The 25,964-nt window shown below is 30.9% G+C and overlaps 2 protein-coding genes and 1 pseudogene across 2 annotated transcripts; 1 reads left to right on the top strand and 2 right to left on the bottom strand.

The window, feature by feature from the left end:
• Positions 1–507: 507 nt before the first annotated feature.
• Positions 508–1,691, bottom strand: LOC121228885 (uncharacterized). Its single transcript, XM_041111904.1, has 4 exons — positions 1,423–1,691; positions 1,279–1,331; positions 960–1,159; positions 508–686 (listed from the first exon to the last, which is right to left on the bottom strand). The coding sequence occupies exons 1-4, from the start codon at positions 1,689–1,691 to the stop codon at positions 582–584; spliced, it is 627 nt and encodes a 208-aa protein (XP_040967838.1). The 3' UTR covers positions 508–581.
• A 5,172-nt stretch (positions 1,692–6,863) lies between these two features.
• On the top strand, positions 6,864–8,400 carry LOC107960668 (RING-H2 finger protein ATL54). Its single transcript, XM_016896971.2, has one exon. The coding sequence runs from the start codon at positions 7,001–7,003 to the stop codon at positions 8,102–8,104; it is 1,104 nt and encodes a 367-aa protein (XP_016752460.2). The 5' UTR covers positions 6,864–7,000; the 3' UTR covers positions 8,105–8,400.
• Positions 8,401–15,455: 7,055 nt separating this feature from the next.
• Positions 15,456–17,524, bottom strand: LOC107957791 (transcription factor bHLH96-like; annotated as a pseudogene).
• Positions 17,525–25,964: the final 8,440 nt, after the last annotated feature.

The raw sequence follows: 25,964 nt of genomic DNA, 5'->3' as shown, positions 1-25,964 counted from the left end.
ATAAAATTAATCTAAACCTTCTTAGATATTCCCAAGCAAGCTTGATTAGAAGCTGAGCATAGATGAACCAAAGAGAGAAAGGGAGCATGGAACCAAGCTGGTTTGAGTGAAGTTGAGGGTAAGTTTCGTATAGTTGTTATTTTAGTCATTAAGAGTGTAGAGCTCGTTTGAAGAATCTGTGAAGCAACGTAGTTTTGAGAGGGCGAGAATATTGTAGGTAAGGTAGATAAGGTGGTCGTGGGGTTGGTTAGGAGGTTGAGGGAACAAGTTCGAGAAACTTTGTTGACGATGGACTACCATAAATCACGACTGGTAAGTTCTTCAAGTGAGGTGAGCTTGTAGACTATGTCCTTGAAAAATCCAAATTAATTCATTAAAGCAGTGATAGACGATAATGATTTATGATTGTGGGGTAAGAATATATCAAACCAGTTTTATTTTTATCTTTTCTTTTTCATAAAAAAGTTGTAGAGATTTGCAAGAAATTTAAAAAATATATAAGATTAATTCATTCAAGTAGTCTTTATTCATCCAAGTTAATTATTGCAATTGAATAGTTGTGGACATGTACCATTTTTTGCCTAAGCATGGCCCTTGGCCTTTTGTTTTTTCTCTTTGACTTCTTCTTCATCATCACCACTGTTTGGTTTTATTAAAGATTCCAACTCTTCTTCCACTTGGTCTACCTGCATTATATTTAGTTTTATTAGTAGACTCAATATATAGATTATAGTGTTGCGGATTTTAGAGTACTAGTTCGAATTAGAAATATATTAAAACATTTGTGTCAGGAATTTGGTGTTGCTGATCTTTAATTTATTGGATTTGATTGGAATCAATCATGATGCGCAAAGTCTACATAATATATACAGGATAATGAACTTCCAACTTTCTTATCCAATTGTTAATAAAGAAGTAAAATAATGGTAAAAACCAAGGCATTTAGTTAATTGCAATACCTTGTCAATGAACTCTCCGACTATGCGTGCATCGTTGACTGTTCCTTCGGCCATATCTTCAACAATTTCAAGCGCATCCTTAAGTTTTCCTTCGGGTAGACTATCGCCAACCTTATCCGCCACTTGCTCCACCTGCTCCGCTACTTTTTCTACGATATCCGTCACGGTTTCCACCGTCTCTATTACAGTTTCAGCTTCCTCTACAGACATATATACAGCAACACATCTAAATTTAGGCTCAAGAAGTATATATAGAAATTATTGACGATATTGAGGGGTAATGCTCACGTTTGAGTTTTTAATAATGGCCGCCAGTTGCCCCTCCAAAAGGGTAGGATTATACTCATCAGAAATCCCAGAATCCAAGGTTTCCTGGAAATTTAGAAATGACTATGACAAACACCATTGAAAAGCAAAATTAAAAGATATATTTTCCTTTCAAATACATATATAAAAGACAAACCAGGATCCAGGAGCAGGAGCAGGGCTAGAAGGGATTACAGGTCCTTGTTCAACACTACTGTTGCAGAAGACCGTGTAACTATGTCTGACAGTAATTTGGAATCTAAGACCACTTCCCAGAGGTTGAAACTTGGAGTTTCTTAGAATCTGATGTTTCCCCTTGTGGTTTGGTACCACCAAGATTTCACTGAAATAAACAATGGAAGGGTGGGATTTGCGGGATTCCATGGGAACCTTGCATGGAAGGATAAAACCTGAACTACTCGACATAAGTACTTGTTAGATGTGATGAGAACAGATTCCTTAATGTCTAGAAAAAGGGTTGGAAAAGAAAGTGTGGAACGGCAAGTAGATAAACGGGGAAACAAAATATTATAGACATGGCTGCTGCTGCTAGCTGGATTGGTAAGGAAGACAATTATAATCTTCCTTTTTGTGTACGATGAATTTGATGGCCAAGATAAAAGAAACGTTTAAATTGATTATATTCCTTAAATTTCATAGTTCAAATTGTGTGTTTGTTATGGCCAAAAGAAAATATCGTCTTTGTTTTTTTCCCATCGTGTTACTTGTGTGAGCAGTATTTAGTTTGAGTAGATCTGACAGCTTCGTCTGTTCTTAGTTAATAACTTCTCTTCAGAGTTAAAGTGATAAAATCTTAATACAAGAATAATATCTAATTATTGTTAGAAATCAATTGACTATTTAGTGAATGACACTTCGAAAACTTCTTTCAAAGGAATTGACTTCCTCTCAACAATTAAAGGTAGAGCTAGCCAAGTAGTACCCACATTATCCAAAAATACCATGCAAAGAGCATGGGTTAAAACTCTAATAAGCGCAAATGCTCACATTTTCTTGGTGAGTGTGGCACTCCTAGCCTGTAAACCTCTTGACGCTCTCCATGAAGTTAGAAGGCAAAACTTAAGGATAAAATTGAGTATAGACACTCCGGGCACAAAATTGAGCACCGCTCAAAGATTTGTTGTCTCCTGACAATCAACACTTCGAAAGCTTCTCCAAAGCGAGTTTGACCTCCCCTCAACAAAAACCAAATATGACTTTGGTTAAAATGGTAAACTTGAGAGAGTGAACATTAATGTGTCTTAAGTTTAAACCTCGTTACATGTATATATTTTTCTAGATTTATCAAAATATTTAAAAAAATAATAAAAACATAATTAAGATAGTATTTGTTGTTTTGTTAAATAAATTAAATTCACAACTGAACTAGGGCTCGAATAATTGGTGAAACCAACTCAACAATATTATATATAGTATTTTTTATCATATAATATTATTTACTTATTCCAAAATTTGAATTTTTTAAGTTATTTACGAGTTTTACGTTTCTTACTAACAAAGAAAGTTTAATTTAAAACTAGTTTTTGTTTAGATTAATTAGAGTTCAGTTTATAATTTTATTTGGATGTATTTAGCTAGCCTCTATAAAAGCTTCTTTATTGTTCTTTAGATACACAATTTGTTTTTATTAATAAAGTTTTTAACTCTGGGGTTAATTTCTTTGTGCAATATTCCTCTCTTGTGATTTTTAGAAAGAATTTTCTTTTTGATTTTCTTCAATGAGTCGTGAGAATTCATTCATCTTTCAATTTGCCAATAATTATTTCTTGGAGGATTGATTAGAGTCATTAATTAAATTTGTTGGGGGTCCATCTATCTATCATATCATCGGTTTACTTGTTCCATCATTCATTTTATTTATTTTTAAAATTGTTGTTTCTTTATTTATTATTTTTATATATTCTTTTAGTGTTTTCATTTTTTTATTCCCATATTTGTTTATTTCTTTTTTACAAGCCATATTTGAATCATTCTTTCTCGAGTCGAATAACTTGAATACGATCCTTGGTCTATTTCCTTCTTTATCATTTTATTCTATCAACCACACCAATTTTTATAAAAAATTTTAATAAAAAAATCATTTGATATAACGTATAAGAACTAATTTATTTATTTTTATTAAGTAAATGAAATAAAATAAGATTTTGGTGTTAAAAAAACATTATCAGAAAATTACATTGTTGATTTGATTTGTTAGATTATAAAAATCTTCCAAACACAGCATGTTTTCAACATGTCAATTAGTCATTAAGCAACATTTAATGGGTTTAACACTTTGTGGTATCCATCAAGGCATTTCCTGTACTTTAAGCCCAAACAAATTGAATACATCCATTTTCCCATTATTGGCCAAGTCGAAATCTTCCATTTTCGGAACAAGACGATTTACTAATCAACAAAAGCCTCTATTACAATCGAAATACAAAAAAGAAAACATATGAAAAACAAAGAATTATTTTGATGGTCAAAAGATGTGTAGTTTTTTAGATGAATTTATTTTTAATTTCCAGTTTAAATAATGATAAAGGATTTTCATTTTTTTTGATAACTTTTTCAAAGGGTATCATTTTACTTGTGATATTAATTCCAAAGTATCTAGAAGTGAAGCCAGAACAATCTTTTAAGGAGCGAATGAAATTTTAATTTTTTATAGTCTATATCTTTATAATTTTTAAATGATTAAATCAAATTTTTATAATTTTAGGAAAGACCAAAGTACAATTTTATCTTTACTAATTTAAAATTTAAAAAAAAAAATAAAAGCTTAAATAATAATTTTATATTTTAGGAGCTGCCAGGGCCATGCCAATCCTCTCCAAATTTGCCATTGAAAGTATCACTTATTAAATAAAATTTTATCTGATTTATATTTTAATAAATTAACTACTATATTTAAAAATATAATTCCACTTGTCATGCCCCATCATATCAATCATGTTTTATTATAAATTTAATGACTCAATATACTTTAATTTCAGCTTCCACATCGCCGTCAGAATTTATTCTCGTTTAAACCCCATCATGTTTGTATCATTTCTATAATTATTTGAGTTTGTCTTTGAATATAATTCAATTATTAGTTAATTTGTGTTTTGTAATGCTTAATAAATTATGACTAATTCAAATATATATTAAGATATTTACATCTCATTTGTATAATTAAGTATCATATTTTTATAAATTTAAACATGATTCCACACTTATTTTGGCCTTAAAAGAACATTTATATCTGTTCATTTTATTCTATAAGCTTTAAACAAAATGAAACCACCATAGTATGTTTTAAGTTTGACGTTTCAAGAGGAAAAACAAACCTTAAAAGTTTGAATTTTTAACTTTAAAAAACTCTTTCTAAACTTTGCAAGTATTTGATACTAAAAGGCAACAAGAAAATGGCACTTAGTGATTTCAATTTTTAATAAACTCAATAAACATGATTTATTTATTTATTGTATGTGAACAATCAATCCCAAAAGATCTAAGCGTTGGGATATTTATTTACGTGGATATTATTTAAACTTTTATATATTATAAAAAAATATTTGTTTAGATTTTTTTTTATCTCTTACTACTTTGTTTGATAAGTTTAGTGTTTAGGGTTAGCTATTATTAATGCATTTAGTTGGATTTTATTATTCTAGGTTAAATTCAGCTAATAGTCCCTATGCTTCACAAGAGTTGTGGATTTAATCCATGTATTTTAATTTAATCATTTTTAGTTTCTATATTTTATTTTTTAAATATTAAAATTTCATTTATCACCAAATGCTAATTATTAAATTCATTGACTTTTGTTATTTCTAAATCTGATGCGACAAATATATTATTATATGTGTTATGTCATATCAGTTTGTAAATGCAAATTTATTATTAAGTTTTGTTAATTTTTTAGCATAAATTATAAAGTGAAAATTTAAAAGTTACAATATGCTTCAAGTTCTTGTACTTTTTATATATAATTTGAAATTTAGTTCTAATACTTTTACTTTCAAGAATTTATGCCATCTACTTTTCAAATTTAAAAATGTAGGTCTATCTGTTGACATCATTAAATTCTTGGTTAAATTCTCTAGTGTGATAGTTCGAAGTTAAAAAATAAAAAACCCTCAATCGCTAGTTATGTGACAAAAAATGCGACATTGTACTAAACCTACTTCATCAATGAATTTTAACAATGCTAATAATTCTTTAAATTATGTTAACATTTTAATTGAAATAAAGCATTTAAATTAACTAATTACATACATGTTCAAATAAATAAAATATATTTATAAGTATCAATGAAATAAATATAAACTAAATCTTTTATGAAAAAAGTATAAAATATCTGTCCTCCGGACTCCCACCACATATGTGACATTATTCCAACTATCACTATTTAAAAAAAAAAGTCTTCGCAACCCTTTAATTGGTAAATAAAATATAACTTCAACACAAGTTTAAAAAATTTAGAAAATAAAGTTCTTACATAATATCAAAATACAAACAATGTCTCAAATACATCATAAATGTCTTCAAATGCAACACAAATGTAAAACTTCCAAAAATCAATCAATACATGTCACTTTCGTTGCTTCTGTATCACATTCATCTTCTAATCCTTCTATCAATTGCTAGCATTGTATCTCTTTAACCTTGAACCTGAATATGAGAAACTATGTTAAGTATTTTCCCTTTTTTTTAAATTAGATGAGAAATTGTGGAGTGCTCTCCTTTTTTTCTAAAAAAAATGGGAATGAATGTGAGTTAAATATTGTTATCAAAATTAATTTTTATAAATATTTATTTTTTAAATATACTTATTATATGATACGACTTATTTCCGCTCAATTGAGTGCGAAGTAGCGCAGGACCCGCGAAACCCACCCGACTAATGTCACTAGGCAGAATAACTAAAAATACAATACGAAAAATAAAATAATATTTTAAAAAATTTTAAAAATTTATTTTTCTTTCCCTGGTCCTTTCTCTTTTACCACACGTACAAACAGAGAAACGTGTGAGATGTTCATGGCAGTAGCTCTACAGTGCACTACTGTATCTTAGTTTTATATAAAGAAATAGATGCATCATGTATATATGTTTTTCAATCTCTACAACCTTGTGATATGATCAGCCTCTCCATCAATGAAAGGCAGGTTTAAGGTTGATTAAGAAGAAAACATAAGATTAAGAAAAAAGAAAAAAAGATTATAGCAGATACGTCAGTCGACAACTACACAATATCCTCTAAACTATGACCCTAGGGCAACTTGATCAGAGATATGGTTAAACACTACTTAATATCCACTTAATCTAAATTATAATTTTATCGTCATGATTAAGACCGCCTACCAAAAAATTGTGGAAAATTTTTATCTATCATAGAGTAAATCACAAAAAAATATGAGAATCCAATAACGAGTGACAACATCTTAGGTCAATATGCTGTATATTTATATAACTAGAAGACTGCATTACGAAGCTTTTTCCAACATAGTAAAATAAGGGTTAATTCGAAATCGTGGTCCTAAAATACTAATTGTTAAACACACCTTACATACATATAAATATGTCTTTACTCTTTACTAACCTTTGAAAGTGACATGCTTTATGTTTCATTTTTCATTCATTCCTTCTCTTCAAATTCAAAGAAAATATTAGGTTTACAGCTGCTTAAGAATCTTCTTGTTTCTTTCCTATTTTTCTTCACATAATTCTCTCTTCATATAGCAATGAAAACCAGAAAGCTTTTTCCGGCTGTGACTGAAACAAACGAAACCATAGAATGCCCTGATTTTTGTGACCCTGCCTGCCCTTACAACTGCTACCCTTACCCCGACTACTATTACCTACCGCCGCCGCCGCCGCCACCTCCTCCTCCTCCCTTCTCGGTCCAAAACCATTACATCTCACCTTATGTGATCATCTTGGTTTCCGTACTCGCCAGTTTGATCCTTCTTGTTGGCTACTACGTGGTTGTAGTGAAGTCGTGTTTTGGTTGGTGCTGTTCGAGGAATAACAGGCAATCACAAACTCTAACCGATGCTTCAGACGAAGAGTTCCTCGATGAGAACCGAATTGATCATCCTATTTGGTTCATCACCACCGTTGGTTTGCAACAATCCATCATAAATTCCATCACTGTTTGTAAGTACAAAAAGGGTGATGGATTGATTGAAGGGACGGAGTGTTCGGTGTGTTTGAATGAGTTCCAAGAAGATGAGACGGTGAGGTTGTTGCCTAAATGCAACCACGCTTTCCATATTTCGTGTATCGACACTTGGCTGAGGGCTCACACTAATTGTCCCTTGTGCCGAGCACATATCGTCTTTAATGCTCTTTGTAGCACTCCAACTTCAGCGGATCAAAACCCCGATAACATGGATGCAATTGTCGATAATAATCAGACAGAAACTTCTGAGATTGGAGGTATGAATTCTGATGAAAACAGCGCTGAAAGAGAATTGCCAGAGGCTAATGACCAAAGGATTTTAAAGGAAGACGATGAAAATGGCGTTTTGTTAGCAAGTGATTGCATGGAAAGAAGCAGTGTAGTGGCTAAAGAGATGACGCAAATCAAAAGGTGCGTTTCCATGGATTCTTCTTCTTCTTCGTCAGCTGCAAGTTTGTTCCTGGGCATTCAAGAGGATGTGGAAAACCCAGTTTCAAGCATCGTTGAAACACAAAACGAGGTTAGGGTAATGGGGAATTCATCCATATCTCAGCATCTTCATTTAAGCCCAGTTACAATGAAAAGATCGTTCTCATATGGTGGAAGGTTTTTCTCTTCATCCAAACGTTACCGAAGCATGAATTCTTCAATTCTTCCCCTGTAAAGTAAAGCTCTTTCCCTCTTTTAGATTATAGTTTTGGTTTACAGTGTGCGGTATTTGTTAAAAACAGAGAAATTGTATGCACGATAGCTGATGAAGCCCCACGACGTAAGAGAAGAACAAGAATAAATTCCATGTATTTTGCTTTGCCTTGGGCTCAAATCCAGAAGTATATATAACTTGATTGAAGCTTCACGTTTAATATCAACTGATATCTGTATATGCGAGAAACTCATTACGCTGTTAACAGAGAGTGTGTTTCAGCTGAGAGATGAATTGATTGATTTTGATTTTTTTTATGTTGAATTGGTAAACTTCAATGATTGATGATTATGGAGGATAAAATGAATATAGTTCTTAGTTTAAATGAAGCAATCTTTCTTTAATTCTTGCTTTTCAAGTCAAGAAGAAGAGAAAGTCATAATTTAGAGGTTGCTTGAAACCTGATATACAGGCTAACCAAAACCAGTCAATTTCATCAGCAGTCAAAAGGTTTTGCCTAATTTTTTGGTGACTTGGGTTTTCTTCATGGCCTAATTTCCATCTAATCAATCGACATTTTTCTTTACTCTGAAGATGATGATCTAAGCTTATATACCTATAACTAATATTTCGTGTCCTAAACAAATTTGGATGTTGGCTTCTTCAACCAGCCATGATTTTGAATTGGTACTGATGCTGGTTCAGTAAGTGATCCAAAGCCCTATCAGTTTTTGGGTTCATATGGTTGCAGCCATAAGCCCAGTGTTTAGAGCCCAACCATGTCCAATTTCTCTGATTCGAGTCGTCTTCGTGGCAGAGGGATGGGCCGGGTTGCACCTAAGTATGATATTATTATACTTTATGTTATGCCCAAGCCTGGCCAGAAATTTAGGCCCAAAATTTTACCCAAATCCGCTCATATTTACGAAAGACTAACTCAAGCCCATTTTAAGCCCACCCATATTATTTTAAAAAAATTATATTTATATTATATCATTTTAATATTTAATATTTTTATATATTTTTATTTATTAAAATTTTTTTATATAGTGATCTTAACATTATTATAATATTTACATTAGAGTAATATTATATATTTAATATATATATTTTAATATGTTCTAAATTACATAATATCTCAAAATAACATATTTTATAAATTATTATAAACTTAAAATAGGTCGGGCTGGCTTGAACCGGGGTCGAGCCTTGAATGTTCAAGCCTGAGCTTGACCTATATTTTAAATAAGCGTACTTTTTATGCTCAAGCTCATTTTTTAGGTCAAATATTTTTGACCAAACCCTTTTAAATTTCGGACGAGCCTTCGAGCCTGAACAGATAACCCAACTCATGAACAGGTTTAGACCAAACCAATTGTTATTTTCATCTAATATTTATGTTTTGAATTTTTTGTATAACATTCTTCTTAAAATATTATATTGTTCAAATTCTTTTATTTTAACTTGACAAAGATAAAGTTGTAGCGGGCCGGTTAGGTTAAACAAACTAGTCCTCTATGATTAATTATTTATATATTTTTTAAAATATAAAATTAAATAATTAAATAAAATAAGTTAAAAAAGTGGTGGCAAAAAATCTAAATTAATATATATAAATTCTATTTTTAATTTATTTTTTCATCTTAGATTATTATATATATATTCTATTTATACATATATTTTAAACAAACATGATACGAAACATCATACGATGAAATGTAATAAACTTCAACGATAATATAATTTTTGACCCTAAACTTAACAATTAGATATATTGGTCTATGATTATTCAAAAAAAGATATATTGGTCTATGAACTTGGACTCTGTCAAGATTTGATGAAATAACCGGTGATATTGGAATAGAACCAGATCGAACAAACCAAGAACTTGTCGATATAATGGTCCGAACAAATGGGGTGAACCGGTTGACTTGAAAATTGCTAGAAATTGGTGAAAATTGAAATTTATGACAAAATCGATGGTTGAATCAGTATAATAATTTTTATTTATTTATTTAATTTTTTAGATTTTATGAAATTTTAATTATTTCTTTAATTATTGTTGGTCTGGTGATTGAACTAATTGAATCAGAAACTAGTGATCTAACTTGTTCAGCCATCGATCTAGTTATTAAAACAATGAATGTAACACTATATGGTTGTACTACATGTTCACTTCAAAATTTATATAAATTCCAAATGATGATGTGGCACAAGCCCAGAGTGTCGCATCATCAAATTTTTATATTTTTTAGGTTTAGAGATCAAAATAGACCAAATAGTTAAGTTGAAGTACCAAAAAGAACAAAAAGAAAAAAGCTATATGTATCAAAATAAACTTAACTGCCAAGTTTAAGGATTAAAAATTATATAGTACCTAAACTTTATTATAATATTTTCTGTATATTTATAATACTATGATTACATTTAAAAACAGGTAAATAAAATATATTTATATTAAGTTATTAATATAATTCGTCTGATGCAATTGTAAATTAGATAAACCAAAAGTTGATAAGTTAACATATTTAAATGTATTTTTTAAAAACCAAAAGTTGATAAGTTAACATATTTAAATGTATTTTTAAAACCAGATAAAAATGAAAATAAACAAACAAAATCAAATTGCATGAATTTAATTCAATTAACTCGATTTTAATGCACGAGGCAAGACAAAAAGAATGAAATTTCACACCAAGCTAGGGCCTCGAGAAGCTTGAAGTAGCAGGCCCAGTATAGCTCAGTGTAATTAAGGTCTGCACGACCCAATCCCTTCAGTTCAAAAAAAAAACATTGTTTTGTCGTCTTCAAATCCGCCATTTTTGTATTGCTTAGTCTTACACCCCCCCCCAAAAAAAAAAAAAAACAGGGCAAGTTGGTGCATTATCGACAGCAAATACCATTAATAAACACCAACCAACACCAACGGAGAGAGAGAACCATGGTCAAACCTAATAAGCTCAGCACAAAAGACAAACACTTGAATCGATTTGCAGTTTAATTCCTAATTTATATATATCTATACTTAAAACAAAGAAAAAAAAAACATTTTCGATAGTAGCGAAATCTTTTTGTTTGGCGAGATCGACTTCGAGATTCATGGAGTTAATAATATCTACTTACTAACAACCATGCATGCATTGTCTTACATGGTTTTGTTCCAAGTCCCAACTCCCTTTGTTATTTTAAAACTAAAATCCTTTCATCAATCTAAGATCTCTTCAGATCTTGTTCGAGTTTGACTTAATTGTGTCGTATGTGTTCCTTAAGAACAAGTTGCTCCAAAATTAGACATTGACGAATTTAATTTTTCAAATGCAAGTGTATATATTTATGTATGGCAAAATTTGGACCATTCCATCTATTTTGAATTGGTTCAACTTTGAATGAAGTGGATTTTTTTATTTGAAAAATGAATGTGGAGTGAAATAAGATGGACTTTTTCTTTTAGATAACGAGTATAGAGCGGATATCGTAATTGCTTGCCCCGGCCCGACCCGCTTTACTATAAAAAAAATTAAAAGGGTAAACGTGTAATATATAATATATAAAAAATCATATATTTTATGTTTAAATATTTTTTTAAGAATTATATTTAAATATTTTACTTGACTTTAAAAAATTGAAAATAAGTCACAAAAATTAGATTGAAGCGGTGCGGATAAGATAGGGATAAATGCATCCAACACCTATAAATGTGATAATAATTTTCAAAATTATATATCTATAATAAAACGGGATGGATGATAAATAAAAAAATGTTCCAATTGTGAGAGGATAATAAAATTAACAATATCTACATATCCGGCTTCATTGTTGTCCCTATACATACATCATACATCTATTCACGAGGGCAGCTCAATCGTTTGCCACACCGGTGCAGTCAAATTGCCCTTTATTTTTCCATTGGATGGATTACCCAAAAAGTAGGAGTCAAACACTATCCTTATATTCGATACGGGATGATTTTCTTCAAAATTCTTTCCTTTTAATCATTGATTTGTTTCAATCTTGATTATTAAATCCTGATTTCTTTAGTATGTAATGTAAGCATTTTCACGTAATACTTAGGATAATAGCTTGATGGTTTATACGACGACGTTTCTCTAATGTTTTTCTTTTACCCTATTGAAGGACAAGTACTTGTAAAATAATGCGGATGAACAATTACAAAGGTTAATCTCTAATTTATTACATGGAGAATTAAACAGTACAAATCGCAATCCAAATATAACCTATCCTATATCGGAATAGTTTTAAACAATTTCACATATAACAGAGTTTAATCCAAACATAAATTTGGATAAAGCTCGTACATGATTTGTGCAAGGTGAAACTCAAATTCAAGCACTCAAACTCTTGATATGCCAACTCTAGAAGGTATCATTGGCTAATGTTTTTTTTATAAAAAATAATATACTATTTGGTATTTGAGTTTGGTTTTAATATTCAATTTAGTATTTAGGTTTTTATTTTTTAGTTTCAATTAAGGACTTATGTTTTGTTTACTAGAGCACATTTGTGAAGCGTTTATTAGGCAATATGATGTCATTTAGTCTGAGTATCAAATTAAACATTGAATCCAAACAATAAATTGAAAAAAAAAACACAATTACTAAATTGAACATTGAAATTAAATTCAGGTTTTAAATGATATATTAATTCTTTTAAAAATGTTTAGTGTAATTTTTTATTGCTAAAATGGCAACTAAATCCACAATGACACTTGTATTTTTTACCTTTTTACCCTCCGAACATATAAATCGTTATATATTTAAATCTAATTTGTTAGCGTCATAAAAAAGTGACTTGGCCTCCTCAACTAATCTTAGGGTGGGTTTGGATCTTGCAGTTAATGTAAAAACAGTGGTGACAATGAGATTAAATACTGTAACTATATTATAGTGTGAAATAAAAAGTAAATTAAATGCATTATACCGCTCATCCAAATCCACACTTATTGTGACAAGTGTAGAACTAAATCATGATTTTTTTTTAAAAAAAAAAACATACCATAATCCTCATTTTTATTTGCAAAAGATAAAAATGAAAATACGGGGAAAAAGTTAAAATTGAAATTTAATAATTTTATTTTGAAACATTAAAAAAACCTAAAAATCATTAAATTCCTTAAATAAAACGAGTCGATCTAAATTAAATTGATTGAATATATTAAATCATATGGCATAAATTAAATGAGGTTAAATATATAACAAATCTAACGTTGAGGGAGCTCTGGTTGTGGGACAAAAAGGAATTGCAGTAATTAATTATAAAAATCGCCTAGGCAGACTTTTACTGTTGCAGCTAAACGTAGGTTTGATGTTTACTATCATCACATTGGTAGCATAAATTCAGTAGCTATTGGCATTTCATAATTATTAGAAGCGTGGAAATGAGGAAAACAGAAGATGCGAGAGGAATATGAAGGAAGTCATGATGATGTTATTATTGTAATTCAAAATCACAATGATTTCGATTTACAATCATTTCCTTAAAGAAACTTCTTTGATCTTTCCTGAAACTCTCCCCCTTTTCTTTTTCTACAGGTCATAAAAGAATCTCCTGTCCACTCCCAAGCTTTTTCACAACCCCCCTTTTTCCTTCAATCTACTTTCAAATCTAAAGGCAAAACCTTCTGGTTTTAATAATCAAACTTCGTGCAGATTAACGAAAACCTTTTTTTACTGGAAAAAACCCCACTTTTTTTTTATGATAATCTGTAAGTTATAATAAACAGTTGTGATTTTTTTACCCAAGGGAATGATGAACTTCGCATATCAAGACATGCAATGTGAGCATGAAATAGATTGTCTTTTCCATTTTATTAATCAATATTTATAACAACATGTTCCTTTTTAATGCATATCTATATGAATTATTGATCCAAAAATAATGGGGGAATTCGCTGAATTTTTTTATTTTTTTGCATGCTTAGTTGAGGGAGAATCTAATTAATGTGATTTGTAGAGTTTTTATCATAATATTTTAAGAATAAAAGGAAGGAATTGTACAAATTAATCTAATTAATGAATTTTCATCTTAAATCTCGTGTGTTAGTTTAATAATTAGGATATTTATTATTTTAAGTGTGATTTTAAATCAAATCATATTAATCGCGTTTAGTTTTGCATTTTCTTTAATTTTCACAAAGAAAAAAAAAGTTTCATCATTGATACTACTAATAACCTAAAAACAAATGATTCCACGTCAATTTTAAAACCTTAATAAAAGGTTAAAAAGAGCAAAGAAAAATTATATATGGGCCAACTCAAATTTCAAGTCCGAAAAAATTACAATCAATCAAATGATAGTTATAAACTTTACCGTTTATAAGTTTGTCGATGCAGGTCTATAGCTACATCTAGTCCCCTTCATTAGCTTTCCTTTATTTTCCCTAAAGGGACGACAAAAATCTAATGGATCTTTATAAAGATAAGCTTGATTAATGATTATTATTATTGTTTTCATTCTTCATATCATGCAAAGTTTAGGAAACCAAGTTCCACATTCTATCGATTGCATGTATGGTACTTTAGGCATATGGTTTCCAGATCATGATCATCTACAAACATTAAAATAATTTATTATCTCAAAAACCAGAAAAAACAAAATTGAAAAAAAAAAAGTAACCCCCTTTACTTATTTTCCACTCAATCAAACAAATTCAATGACAAAAAAGGAGAACAAAAGGCCAAAATGGGATAAAGTATCAAATAAACTTTATAACGTAATGGCGGAAGATAATCATCAAAGAAACCTCTAAACAGATTCAGAAAAAAAAGAAAAAAGAAAAAGTAAGACCATCGAATCTGGAGTTCACTGTTGCATGGCTTAATCTTTTGAGAGAGAAAAAAAGTGATTGTGGCACCCACACATAGTTAAAAGTTTGTCAAGCTATAGTTTAAATTCAGAAAGTGGAATGGACATTGGAGAAGGAGGGGAAGGGGTTTCATATAAAAGTAGGACAAAGGAAAACTGCAATAAATTGTTGGGAAAAAGACATATTTATTCTTTCTGTTGTTTCCTCGAAGGCGCATAGGTAACACTGTAACAGTGGCATTATACCTCAACATAGTAAATAGTTCTAATTCCAACATTACAATGATTAAATAAATCTTATCTGTTTTTAATGGAATTGCATGAATGAATTCGGCAATTTGTCACAATAAGTACAAAATAAGTTTATCTTGTCAAAAGAACCGGCCGGAAGATATGGTTATGGCTGTCTTTAAGTGTCTTAATTATTTGATGTTCTTTTTTCTTTTTTATACATGAGACGCAATGGTAGGTAACAGGGTTCTGTCTATTTCGACTGCACTGTGGCTGATGGGACACAGTTTGATGGAAACTTTTTTCCTTTACCAAGTAGTAATAATAAGACATATAATTTGATTAATTCTTGCCTCCATTAGCAGGCCCAACATTTGGAAAAATATTGTACTCACTTCGCTACACTTACACTGTATGTCTTCAAAATACATTGAAGTAAAATATATATTAAAGTTGCAGACCTTGCGAGAAAATTAGATAGCAAAACAACAATGGAGTCCCGTTCGGTCCATCGATTTTTGGGGAAAAAAAATTACAGCGGGACACAAAAGACATAGAAGCTTTATACGTCTCAGTTTTCTCTCAGCTAAAAGCAGCTTCTTCTTGGATACTGCGCAGCATTTGATTAACAGCTGCTGCAATTTCATCCACAGTGTTCAGATGGCACCCTTCCTCAACCTGTCCCCATTAACACTCTAAATCAGCAACCATAATTTGAGATGGTTTTTTTTTTTTTTTGCTATTAAACTAATGAAATTTGTAGCGAAATATTTGTTAAATAATTACCTTGACGCTGATTGAATACAAAGCCATTTCATCAACAGTGGAGACATTGAGGTGAAGAATTGTGAGGCTTAGGCTTTGTATCCCAGCAACCAGTTTCAAGAGTTGTCTGGGTCTTTTCTTGGAGAGTATCTTAAGGTTAGCGTGGGTTTCCACCATGGTCACTTCGATATCCGCCACGCTTTCGGTGGCCATGGGCTGATCGGCTGCCATGGACGACGGAGAATTGTTGCAGTGAGACGTTGCACGAGTCGAGAATTGCGGGAAGGCGAAAAACTCAGCAAAGGGTGAAGGGTCGCCATTGTGTTCTGGGTGTTGAGTGGTCCTCTTATGAGCCTCCATGGTCTGCAACAGCTGCTCTAATTCCTTAACGAAATTAATGGCTCCCCCAATAATCGAAGCTTGATCACCCTGAGAAAAGGGTTAATGCATTTGTTAGTATAAACTAGTTGCCAGACAAAGCAAAGATATAGCTGACCTAGGCTACAAATCTAAATGATCTTTCATGAAAATCAGGAATTTCTACACTTTTTTCAGCCAATGCCTTTTAACGATTCTTCAACCATTTGAGAATCGAAAAAGTAATGGTCATAATATGTTAATTACTTAACTAATAAGCGAAAGCGTTGATTAGGGTTGTATAAACTTGTTCTAAAGGTTAATCATTACTTTATTAGTCCAAACGGAAGAGAGAGAAATAAAAACTGACCCTTTGAACATAGGAAGCTGGCATCAAAGATCTAATAGCAGCGAGGTACTCATTCATTTGTTTCCGACGATTGCGTTCAACAGCAATATGAGTCATTCTCTGGTTCTCTAGCTCTTCTTTGTTCTTACTGCTCCTGGTGCGACGACGTTTTCGTCTACCACCACCGTTGGTCGCCGTGTAAGCTGGTGGGGTTCCATTGGAGCTTGGAAACCAGCTGCAGGACCAGGGAGAGACTGGTCGACAGTACAAGTTTCAGGCGAAGAAGAGTAAGGATCCCATAATTCCTTTGCATGTTGTTGTTGCATGACTGAAGTAGACGATGAGTCCCAATTTGCATGACTCCCTTGTTGTTGTAAGTTGGTTTCAAGGATCACAGGAAGAACTTTATCTTCATCTTGAAAGCAAAAATCATACCCCCAGGCTCCTCCTCCTCCACCAGCAACAGGGAAGATGTCCTTGAAACCGTAAGTAAATCGATCCGGAGGGTAAACCACTGCCTCTAATGCCATGTTTTGCAAGAATTCAGATCCTTATTACACACTGCCAATCTTTTTTTCCCCCTCTAAAGTTGGTCCTTTGTTTCACACACATACACAAGAGACACACGTTTGTATTGTCTATTCTCCCTTTCTTTTCTTTTCCTAAAAGGAAAGTGGAAAGACTAAGATGAAGGAAGAGATAAAATACGTAAAAGGGAATCTCTTGTAATTATAAGAACTGAAAGGTGAGAATTGAGAGGGAGAGAGAGAGTGGAACTGTTCCCTACAAAGAACCCCAAATGAAAGAAAGAAAGCACTACACATCCAAAAGACCAAACAAAGTCCTCCTTTTATCATCCCCTGGTTCTCCCTCATGAAAGAAAGTTGATCAACTTTTTAAAAGATGGTTTAATCCTTAAAAAAACAACAAAAGCTACAGCATGGTGCACGTGAGATTACATTGCAGACCATGGAGAGATAGAGATAGAGACAGAGAGAGATTCTCTATGGCAGTTGGAGAGAGAAAGAGCAATTACTGTTTCAGGATAGTCGTCCCGAAGTAAATAACATTACCAATGTAAGAAAATTTAAAAAAAAAAAAAAAAGGGTCCAAACTCCAAATTAGGGGCATATCTAATATCGTGAAATGGGTAACCATTTTTGTTGTTTATTTTATTTTATATCAGGGGAACAGTCATGTCTCCTGCCAACGACATTAAACTAATAATTAAAAGGAAAGGGTTGTTTCGTCTTTAGACTAATTCGGAATTTCCTCTTAATTTTATATTATAGTTTTTCTAAATTGTCCAAACAAAACAGAGGCGCCTAATTAGATATGACTATGGCTTTCATTATGTAATAATGTGGTCGGACACTTGGACATTAAACTCAGAAAGATGACAAAAAGCTGACGATAAACCAGATCTATATATATATATAAAAAACCCTAATAAAAACAGCTTATCATTTTATTTTATTTTTATTTTAAATATATTTCAGGTGTCTGGTAAATGTCCAGAGGAATCCATGTGACCATACAAAGAGCCACTCTATAATCATCTACGACCAAGATGCTTTTAACCTAAAACAATAAAAACTATGCTTCTCCTCTCTCTCTCTCTTCCCAAAAAATTCTCTACTTCCTAATGTTAATTGGAATAAATTGAAATTTTGCATTATGTTTTTTTTTTTTGGCCTTTTTATAATCTTTATCTCAACTCTTTCTCATCTACCTCAATCTTTAAATTCCTTAAATTTGAAGACTGATAAGTTTGAAAATTTATGAAGTTTTAAAGATTAAATAATATTTTATTTTAAAAAATAAATTTAAAATTATACATTTCATTATTTATTTTTAAACACAATATTTATATTTTAAATTTTATAGTTTTCATAAAATATTATGTTAATAAAGTTAAAACCCTCAAATAAATTTCAATAGTAAATAAATCAATTAATCAAATTCCTTTTAGTGCACAAGTAAATATATGTCCATTCTTGCACAAGAATGGGAGGTTTTTTATAAAACATATTAATGAGCTAGGTAGGTAGGCACATCAATTTCAATAAGACATTAAATCTTTATGGTTCCTTTCCCCTTATTTACCTTGGGTTCTTCTTCCATGGAATATTGTTAACACCATCTCAATATTCTAATCTTCTACTGTCGGAATTTAAGTCTATCTTTTCAAGTATTCCCAATGGAACAACTGGCATTCTTTTAATTTTATCACAATATTATTTATCAGATTCCTTCACCCATATGGTAATTAACAATATACAATTTGCCTTCCTCTCCTTCTAAACTAATCAACTAATTAATTAGTCACTTCATAATTTTATTTCAATTTGTTGTTTACAAACAAGACGTGTTGTCGTTTAACTATTTTTGAGCTTCATAACACGCAAGCAAGGCGCCGTTTCACAGTCTATCTTCCTATTTTCGGCTTTTCTTTTTTTAAAGTCATACTTTATTTATCATAAAGTTTAAACTATAATTAAATTTTTTAAAAATCACAGCCTAGAAGTTGATAGTAAATTATTAAAGTTTATTTATATAAAAAAATTAACTGCAATTCAAATTATTAGTGTTAGTTTGAAATTTCGTTTTTTTTTCTTTTAAGTGCTTTTGAAGATTTTATTTTTAGCACTATTTAATTTACAAAATGTAAAATTATATCTGATTATTAATTTTTAATATTATTTAACATATTATTGAGTATATTTACATTATTTTATTTCATTCATTACTTACAAATATATTTTACTAAACATATCTCCATATAATTTGCTTTTATTTTTTTATTTTTTCACTACACAATAATTTAAGCTTATAATATTTTATTTTATTAATAAATTAATTTTATATCCCTACTAGGGCTTGTGATAGGGGAAAAAATTATATTTTTAAAACAATATATTTGTCAAGGACAAGTTTGACCAAAGTTATTAATAGTTTAAATGCTACTTGAAAAATATATTTAAGAGCTGAAGAATTTAATTCATTAATTAGTATTATTTTGTTTCAGTTTAAGTAAAATGAATCAAAATTATTAAAAAAAGAAGTAAAATGGTAAAACAATCTCAAATTATCACGTGGATGTAAGATACTTAAGGAAGAGATACATTAAAAATTATTTTGTATATTCTGGAATGTTAGACACTAATGAAAATGAAAATTATTATGTATATTTCGAAATCTTACATATGTAAAATTACTGGAAACAAACATCACCTTTAAGGTTAAAAGGAGTTCAAAGGTATAGGTTTGATTAATGCCTTGTTATGCTATGGATTTTCACTATGTTTTGATTCTTCAACTGTATGATTCTTATTCTTCAATGTTTGAAGTGGGGGTGCTCTACTTAAAAAGGAAACAATACTTTGGCTCTATCAACACGATATATTTGAAGAGATAAATAAAGATAAATCTTTTAGAAATAAAATATATTTGAGAAGTTAAACTTTGATAATATATAATAAACTAATCTTAAAATATGGTTTTGACAAAATCATGATCCATCGAACATCAATCTTATTTTTAAAACGCCTCATCTCAATTTTCAATAAATGGTAAGGAAATAACTATTATTGGAAAATCAATAACTTAAGTTGTTAGGTAGGAGTGTTGAATGTATTGAGTAATCTACATAAAAACCAACAAAAAGACAAAATAAATATGTTGAACGAAAATTAATATTTTCGAATGTTCGCCACTTTATGGTGGTTAGAAGGAAAAAGAAATTAAATAGAAATCATCTAAAATAATAATTCATAAGTATGATACAAATATGACTAAATTATATTATTAGTATTTGTATTTGTATTTGTATTATGTGTAAGTTTTGAATTTAGCTTATATACTTTAATTGCTAAATTTGAGTCTTTTTATTTTATGAATTGGTATAATAGTTAAATTTGTTTGGTTAAATTTAACTATTAGTCTCGAAAATTATTGAATTGTTAAATTTATATATGGTAAATTGCACTTTGAACCCCCAAAATGAAAAAAAATAAAATGTTTAGTCCTTTTCAAAAATGATGAAATCATAAACTAATATATGATAAAATTATATTTTGACCTTGATCCATAAAATTTATAATTCAATTTTGGTCCCTCCTAAAATTTTTTATAGATTAACCCTTGGTTCATGTTTTCCATTTTGATCATTTTCAATCCTTATACTTTTTCAAATTTTGAATTTCTAGTCTTGAAGTAAATGTGAGGAATATGTGGAAATAATAAGGTAACATAACATCACACATATGATAATATGTTTGTGATATAAGAATTTGAAAATAGTAGATTTTAATTTATTGAATTTAAGGTTACTTAATATATATATATATTTATATCTCCTATTCTTAAAAAAAACAATTATATAACCTATTCAATAAATTTGTAAATAAAAGTTCCTAAAAAAAGCATTCAATAGACCATCATATATTCAATATATAATACTTAATTAAATTTTCTTATATTTTTGAAATTTACATTTAGTTTGCATGAAATAAAATTTATTATATACAACTTGATAAAGCATATGATGTCGATAACACAAGAATATTGCTCATGTTAAATGTTGTTGCATTGAAGAACAATAATCAAAGAGTGATGCACCCTTAAAGTTTTGACCCAATTATGGCCAATATGTTAACTCGCCTAAAAGACCTTATCACCAGACACCATCCTGCCTGACGCTTCAAGCTCTCTATGGCAAGGCTATGTTCTTCACCGGCACTTGTCTCCTGCGTTCTATAACGGGGACTACAAGTCCTCCAATCACATCCAAGTATAAATGCAGAAAGTTCACCATAACTCAGCTACTAGCTCTACTAACAAGACACATGTACTCTAGGGAACTCACATCAAGCAAGCCTATTGACTATCACTATATAAGCCTTCTCCACTGACAACAAGCCACCACTTTCCCCAACCTTTCATTCCTCTCTGAACTCATCAAAATAACTTTAAACAAACTATCGGCACCAACCTCCATTACCATCATCAGCACAACTAAATATTTTTTATGCAACCTTTTTTAAATGCCACCACTGGTCTTTTATTTTGATCTTTGATTTTGGTTGATATATGGAATCCATCCACCAATCATTTATTGATTTTATAATTAAGATCATTGTTTTGACTTGAGAGTTTGAAGAAAAACGTGAGGTGAATATTTTGATCGTACACCATGAACATTGAATATATACATACATTAAATATTGCTTCTTTCTGATTTCATTTGCTTAACGCAACTAACAATGTAAAAACCAAACCACGAATACGTGCTTCAACAGCTAAACTATAGAGTTTACGATTCAAATTAACTAGCTAGGGTTTTTTTTAATAATTAAGTAGGAAAACTAAGCAAGCCGTACGGAGATACTCATAAATACAGCTCATTACCTAAGAAAACACCAAAAAAAAAGCTTAGCTACTTAATTAATTAATTACTTTGTTCTTGGTTTTCGTCACATATATATAATATGTGGGTGTGTGTGTGTGTGTTTCAAGCGCAAAGCTCGCTTCCAAAAATTCTAACCATGACGCATGTGGGCATTACATGGTTGCCAACATTATTCCAACTGGATTAATTATAATTATGTTTTTAACAAATTTAAGCATTGATCAGAATCTCAACTTAATTTTAATTGAAATGAGGACGGTAATTAGAGAAGTATATATGGGTTCAAGGAACCACGGACCTCAAATTCTGGGAAACAGCAGCACCTTATTGTCGTCTTTTGTTGCCATGGCCTCAGCCTAAGATTTAGACCCCCTACTTCTCCCAATTATTTTTCTTCCATTTTTAGGTTGTTGTTAGCTAATAAAAAATAATGTTCAATTAATAGTGCTTTTTTTTTTGATAAAATGACTTTATTATTCTCATAGATTTAATATTCTTTTTCTTTCTTTTTTTTGTATCTTTTTTCAAAATTATATTTTCTTTTGATTTTTGTTATAAAATGATAAATTATTTTTAATTTACTTTTTGGATTCTTTTGAGATTGAAATTCTAAAGGCCTGAGCCGACGTATTAGACTGTTTTAGCCCAGTGTATGTATGGGCCAAAGAAGATGACACATTTAAGGCTTCTACCCATTTGACAAGTCTCTTGCATGCATGAAAATGAAACACGATAAACACTTAAAGAAATAATACCAAAATATCAATATATTAAATTTTGTTTAAATATATAATACCTGACAAATAAAAAAAGAAGCATGTTACGGCTGGAATATTAATTTGATGCACTTCATTCCAAGACCTTTTACATTAAAATTTGTGCATGAGCAGAAAGCTTTGTTAAAAATCATCAAATTAATTCTCTTGTCTTATGCTAACAAAATTATTAAACCGATGCCCCTGTTATAATGATCTGTATGATGTCCTCCACCTAGGGTATCAGCTTAGAACAACTTGTAAGCTCGATTACTTATAATTTGCTGGATTGTACTATTTGCAGACAATCCCCCACTTACATTCAAATCAATTTAGAAATTAAATCTAAAAAATAAAATTCACATATAAGTCTGACAAAGATTAAAGTTTCTATGTATGAATTTTGAGTATTAAACAGATTATATTTTTGTAAAATTTTAAAGAAAATCACATAAATTTATCTGCAAGTGAAAGCATGCAATGCAACTATGACGTACATATTAAACTAAATTATTAAAATGAAATCTAGGGTTACTGTATATCCCTACTCTATATTCCTGTAAGAAAAAAATAAAGAAGGAAATAGAATTACGTGGGAATATTATGTGAGAGTGGTAGTACAACCAGAGTCAACAGAAAATGATAGGAAACGAGGGATGATGAATATCGAAATCGTCTGATTCGAATGGAACAAAGAACAAGTTGTGGGGGTAAATAGGAGCCGTACACGTGGTCCAAAGCCCAACCACATGATTCTTGTCAGTGGCTCAGTCAGAGCAGTTGTAACGCAGCGAAACCGCGGTCCCTACCTAAAACCAGGGGCTACCGCCTCAATCTTCACCTTCTTATTACAACATCACCGATTGCATTCCACACGATAACCAATCCCACAAATTTGTTCCTTTCATTTTTTTTTTAATGTTTGTCGGTCTATATTATATTTTGTCGATAAATTCGATGTTAAATACTAGGTTTTATTTACACTTCTTCAATTGTAGGAATATATGCTCCATTCGTTTTTTTATTTGGATTGGTTGGGATAAACCTGATAAAATAATGAATAAATAAAATAACGTAGAAATTTTAAAAATTAAATATAAATATTTAAATAGAAAAATCTATTTGAAGAGGATAAAAAATTGAGTAAAGATAATTTTTATAAATCAGCAAAAACGAAGAGTATAAAGATGGAGATAAAAATTAAACTCTAAAACACGAAAAACAAAACTCAAAAAATTTAAACACAAAATTTCTTGAAAGCTTATAAAAGTTAATACCTAAAAGTGTTATGGGTTATCTTTTTTAGGTTTGTACAATGCCTATTTATAAGCTAATTTCATAGGTTAAATATTCTAAAAATTGCATTAATCAGAGTTCGACTAGGGCAAATAATAAGAATTTGACTAGAAGAAGAAAATAGAGAAATTTGCATGACACATCACCACGTCCCCTATCGTGTCATCGTGACGTCATTTCTACTTCTCCCCTATTTTCGTCGTCACAACGTCACTATCTGTTTGTGCCTTAATTTGACTAAAATGCGAGACATACTCCACAAATCTCCATCTTGACTCGTATTTCTAGAACGCCTTCTTTGCTAAAGCCCACCACAGACCTATCTCGAACTTTGTAGGATATTAATTGAGTCGAAGTTGTGCTTGAACTTTGAAGCTGGAAGAATTCTAGACTTCGACTTGTGCACTACCAAATCAAAATTGACCCATGTCTAATTTACACGAATACAATGCCAAATCTTTTCAAAACCTGCACCAAAAAGAAAACCTCTCTTATACAAAATGGTCATACCTTTTTCCCTACTATGACCAAGTTGCCTTCGCTTCAAACGAGTTGACTTCAACTCCTTAACAGACGAGGGACGTCCTGTTTTACCGATCATCGTTGATCCTTCCAGAACATAAAGATTGCCATTTTTTTACCTTTCATCAAAATGAGAGGCCCACGAGATACCTTAATACTGTTTGACTCGAATTTAGTTCTTGAACCCTTCGAGTCCAAATTTCCCAAGGAGATGAGATTTCTCTTTAAATCATGTACATACCTAACACTTGGCAGTGTCCTAATTGTCTCGTCGTCCATTCTGATTTGAACAGTACCAATATCGAATACCTTACTGGGTGAATCATTCCTCATAAACACAACTCCACCTTCAACTGAACTGTATGTGGAGAATTAGTCCCTGTTGGGAGACATGTGGAAAAAACACCCCAAATTTAGGATTCACTCGGACTTAAGCTTAGAGCTTTCGCTTGTTGACCCAAACAAGAAATCATCACTCTTGTCATCGGTTAAATTCGCACCAACTAAATATCCTTTGTTGCTCCCAAAAACCCTTTTTATTTCGCAGTTTGCAACAATCTACCTTGACGTAACCTAACTTCTTACAATAGCAACATTTCTTGAATCGCTTCCTTGATATTACCAAAAACTGAGGCTTCGTATCTAACTTACTATTCGAACTAAACTCATTGTCAAGTTTGTCTTTACTCAATAGATGATCATTCACATCATCGAACGAGAGTTTATCTCTACCATAAACCAAAGTTTCCCCGAAAGACTTGTATGAAAGGGGTAAAGAGCACAATAATAGTATAGTTTGATCTTCTTCGTTAGTCTAAACCTCGACATTCTTTAAATAATTCAAAAGAGTAACAAATTGACAAATGTGACTTCTAAGGTGCTCACTTTCGTCCATGCGAAATGTGTATAGACGTTGTTTTAAGACCAACCGGCTAACTAGAGACATTGTCACATAAAGAGTTTTTAACCTTGTCCACAATATGGTTACCATTTTTTCCATCTACGCCTCCTGCAATAAATTATTCATGAGGCACAACTGAATTGCAGACAAGGCCTTCTCATCAAGCTCTTCCCATTCTGATTGTTCCATATTTGCAACATTCTTCCTTGTAATGACCTTTTGAAAACCATTCTGGACCAGTATTGTCGTCATCCGAACTTGTCACAGATTGAAATTTTTTATGGCATCGAACTTCTCAATGTCAAACATTGTTCCTACCATCTTTGAACGAGTTGAATGCGAAAATTGAACTAGCTTTGATAGAAACTTATTGGGGATAAACTATTGTAAACAATGAACAAGTAAAATAACTTAGAAGTGGAAAAGATCGAACACAAATATTTTGAGGAAAAATCCTCCGAAGAGGATAAAAA

This window comes from Gossypium hirsutum, chromosome A05 (genome assembly GCF_007990345.1).
Source record: "Gossypium hirsutum isolate 1008001.06 chromosome A05, Gossypium_hirsutum_v2.1, whole genome shotgun sequence".
NCBI classification, from domain to species: Eukaryota; Viridiplantae; Streptophyta; class Magnoliopsida; order Malvales; family Malvaceae; genus Gossypium; species Gossypium hirsutum.
Note: the sequence above shows the minus strand (reverse complement) of the source record. Positions and strands in the feature narration are given on the sequence as shown.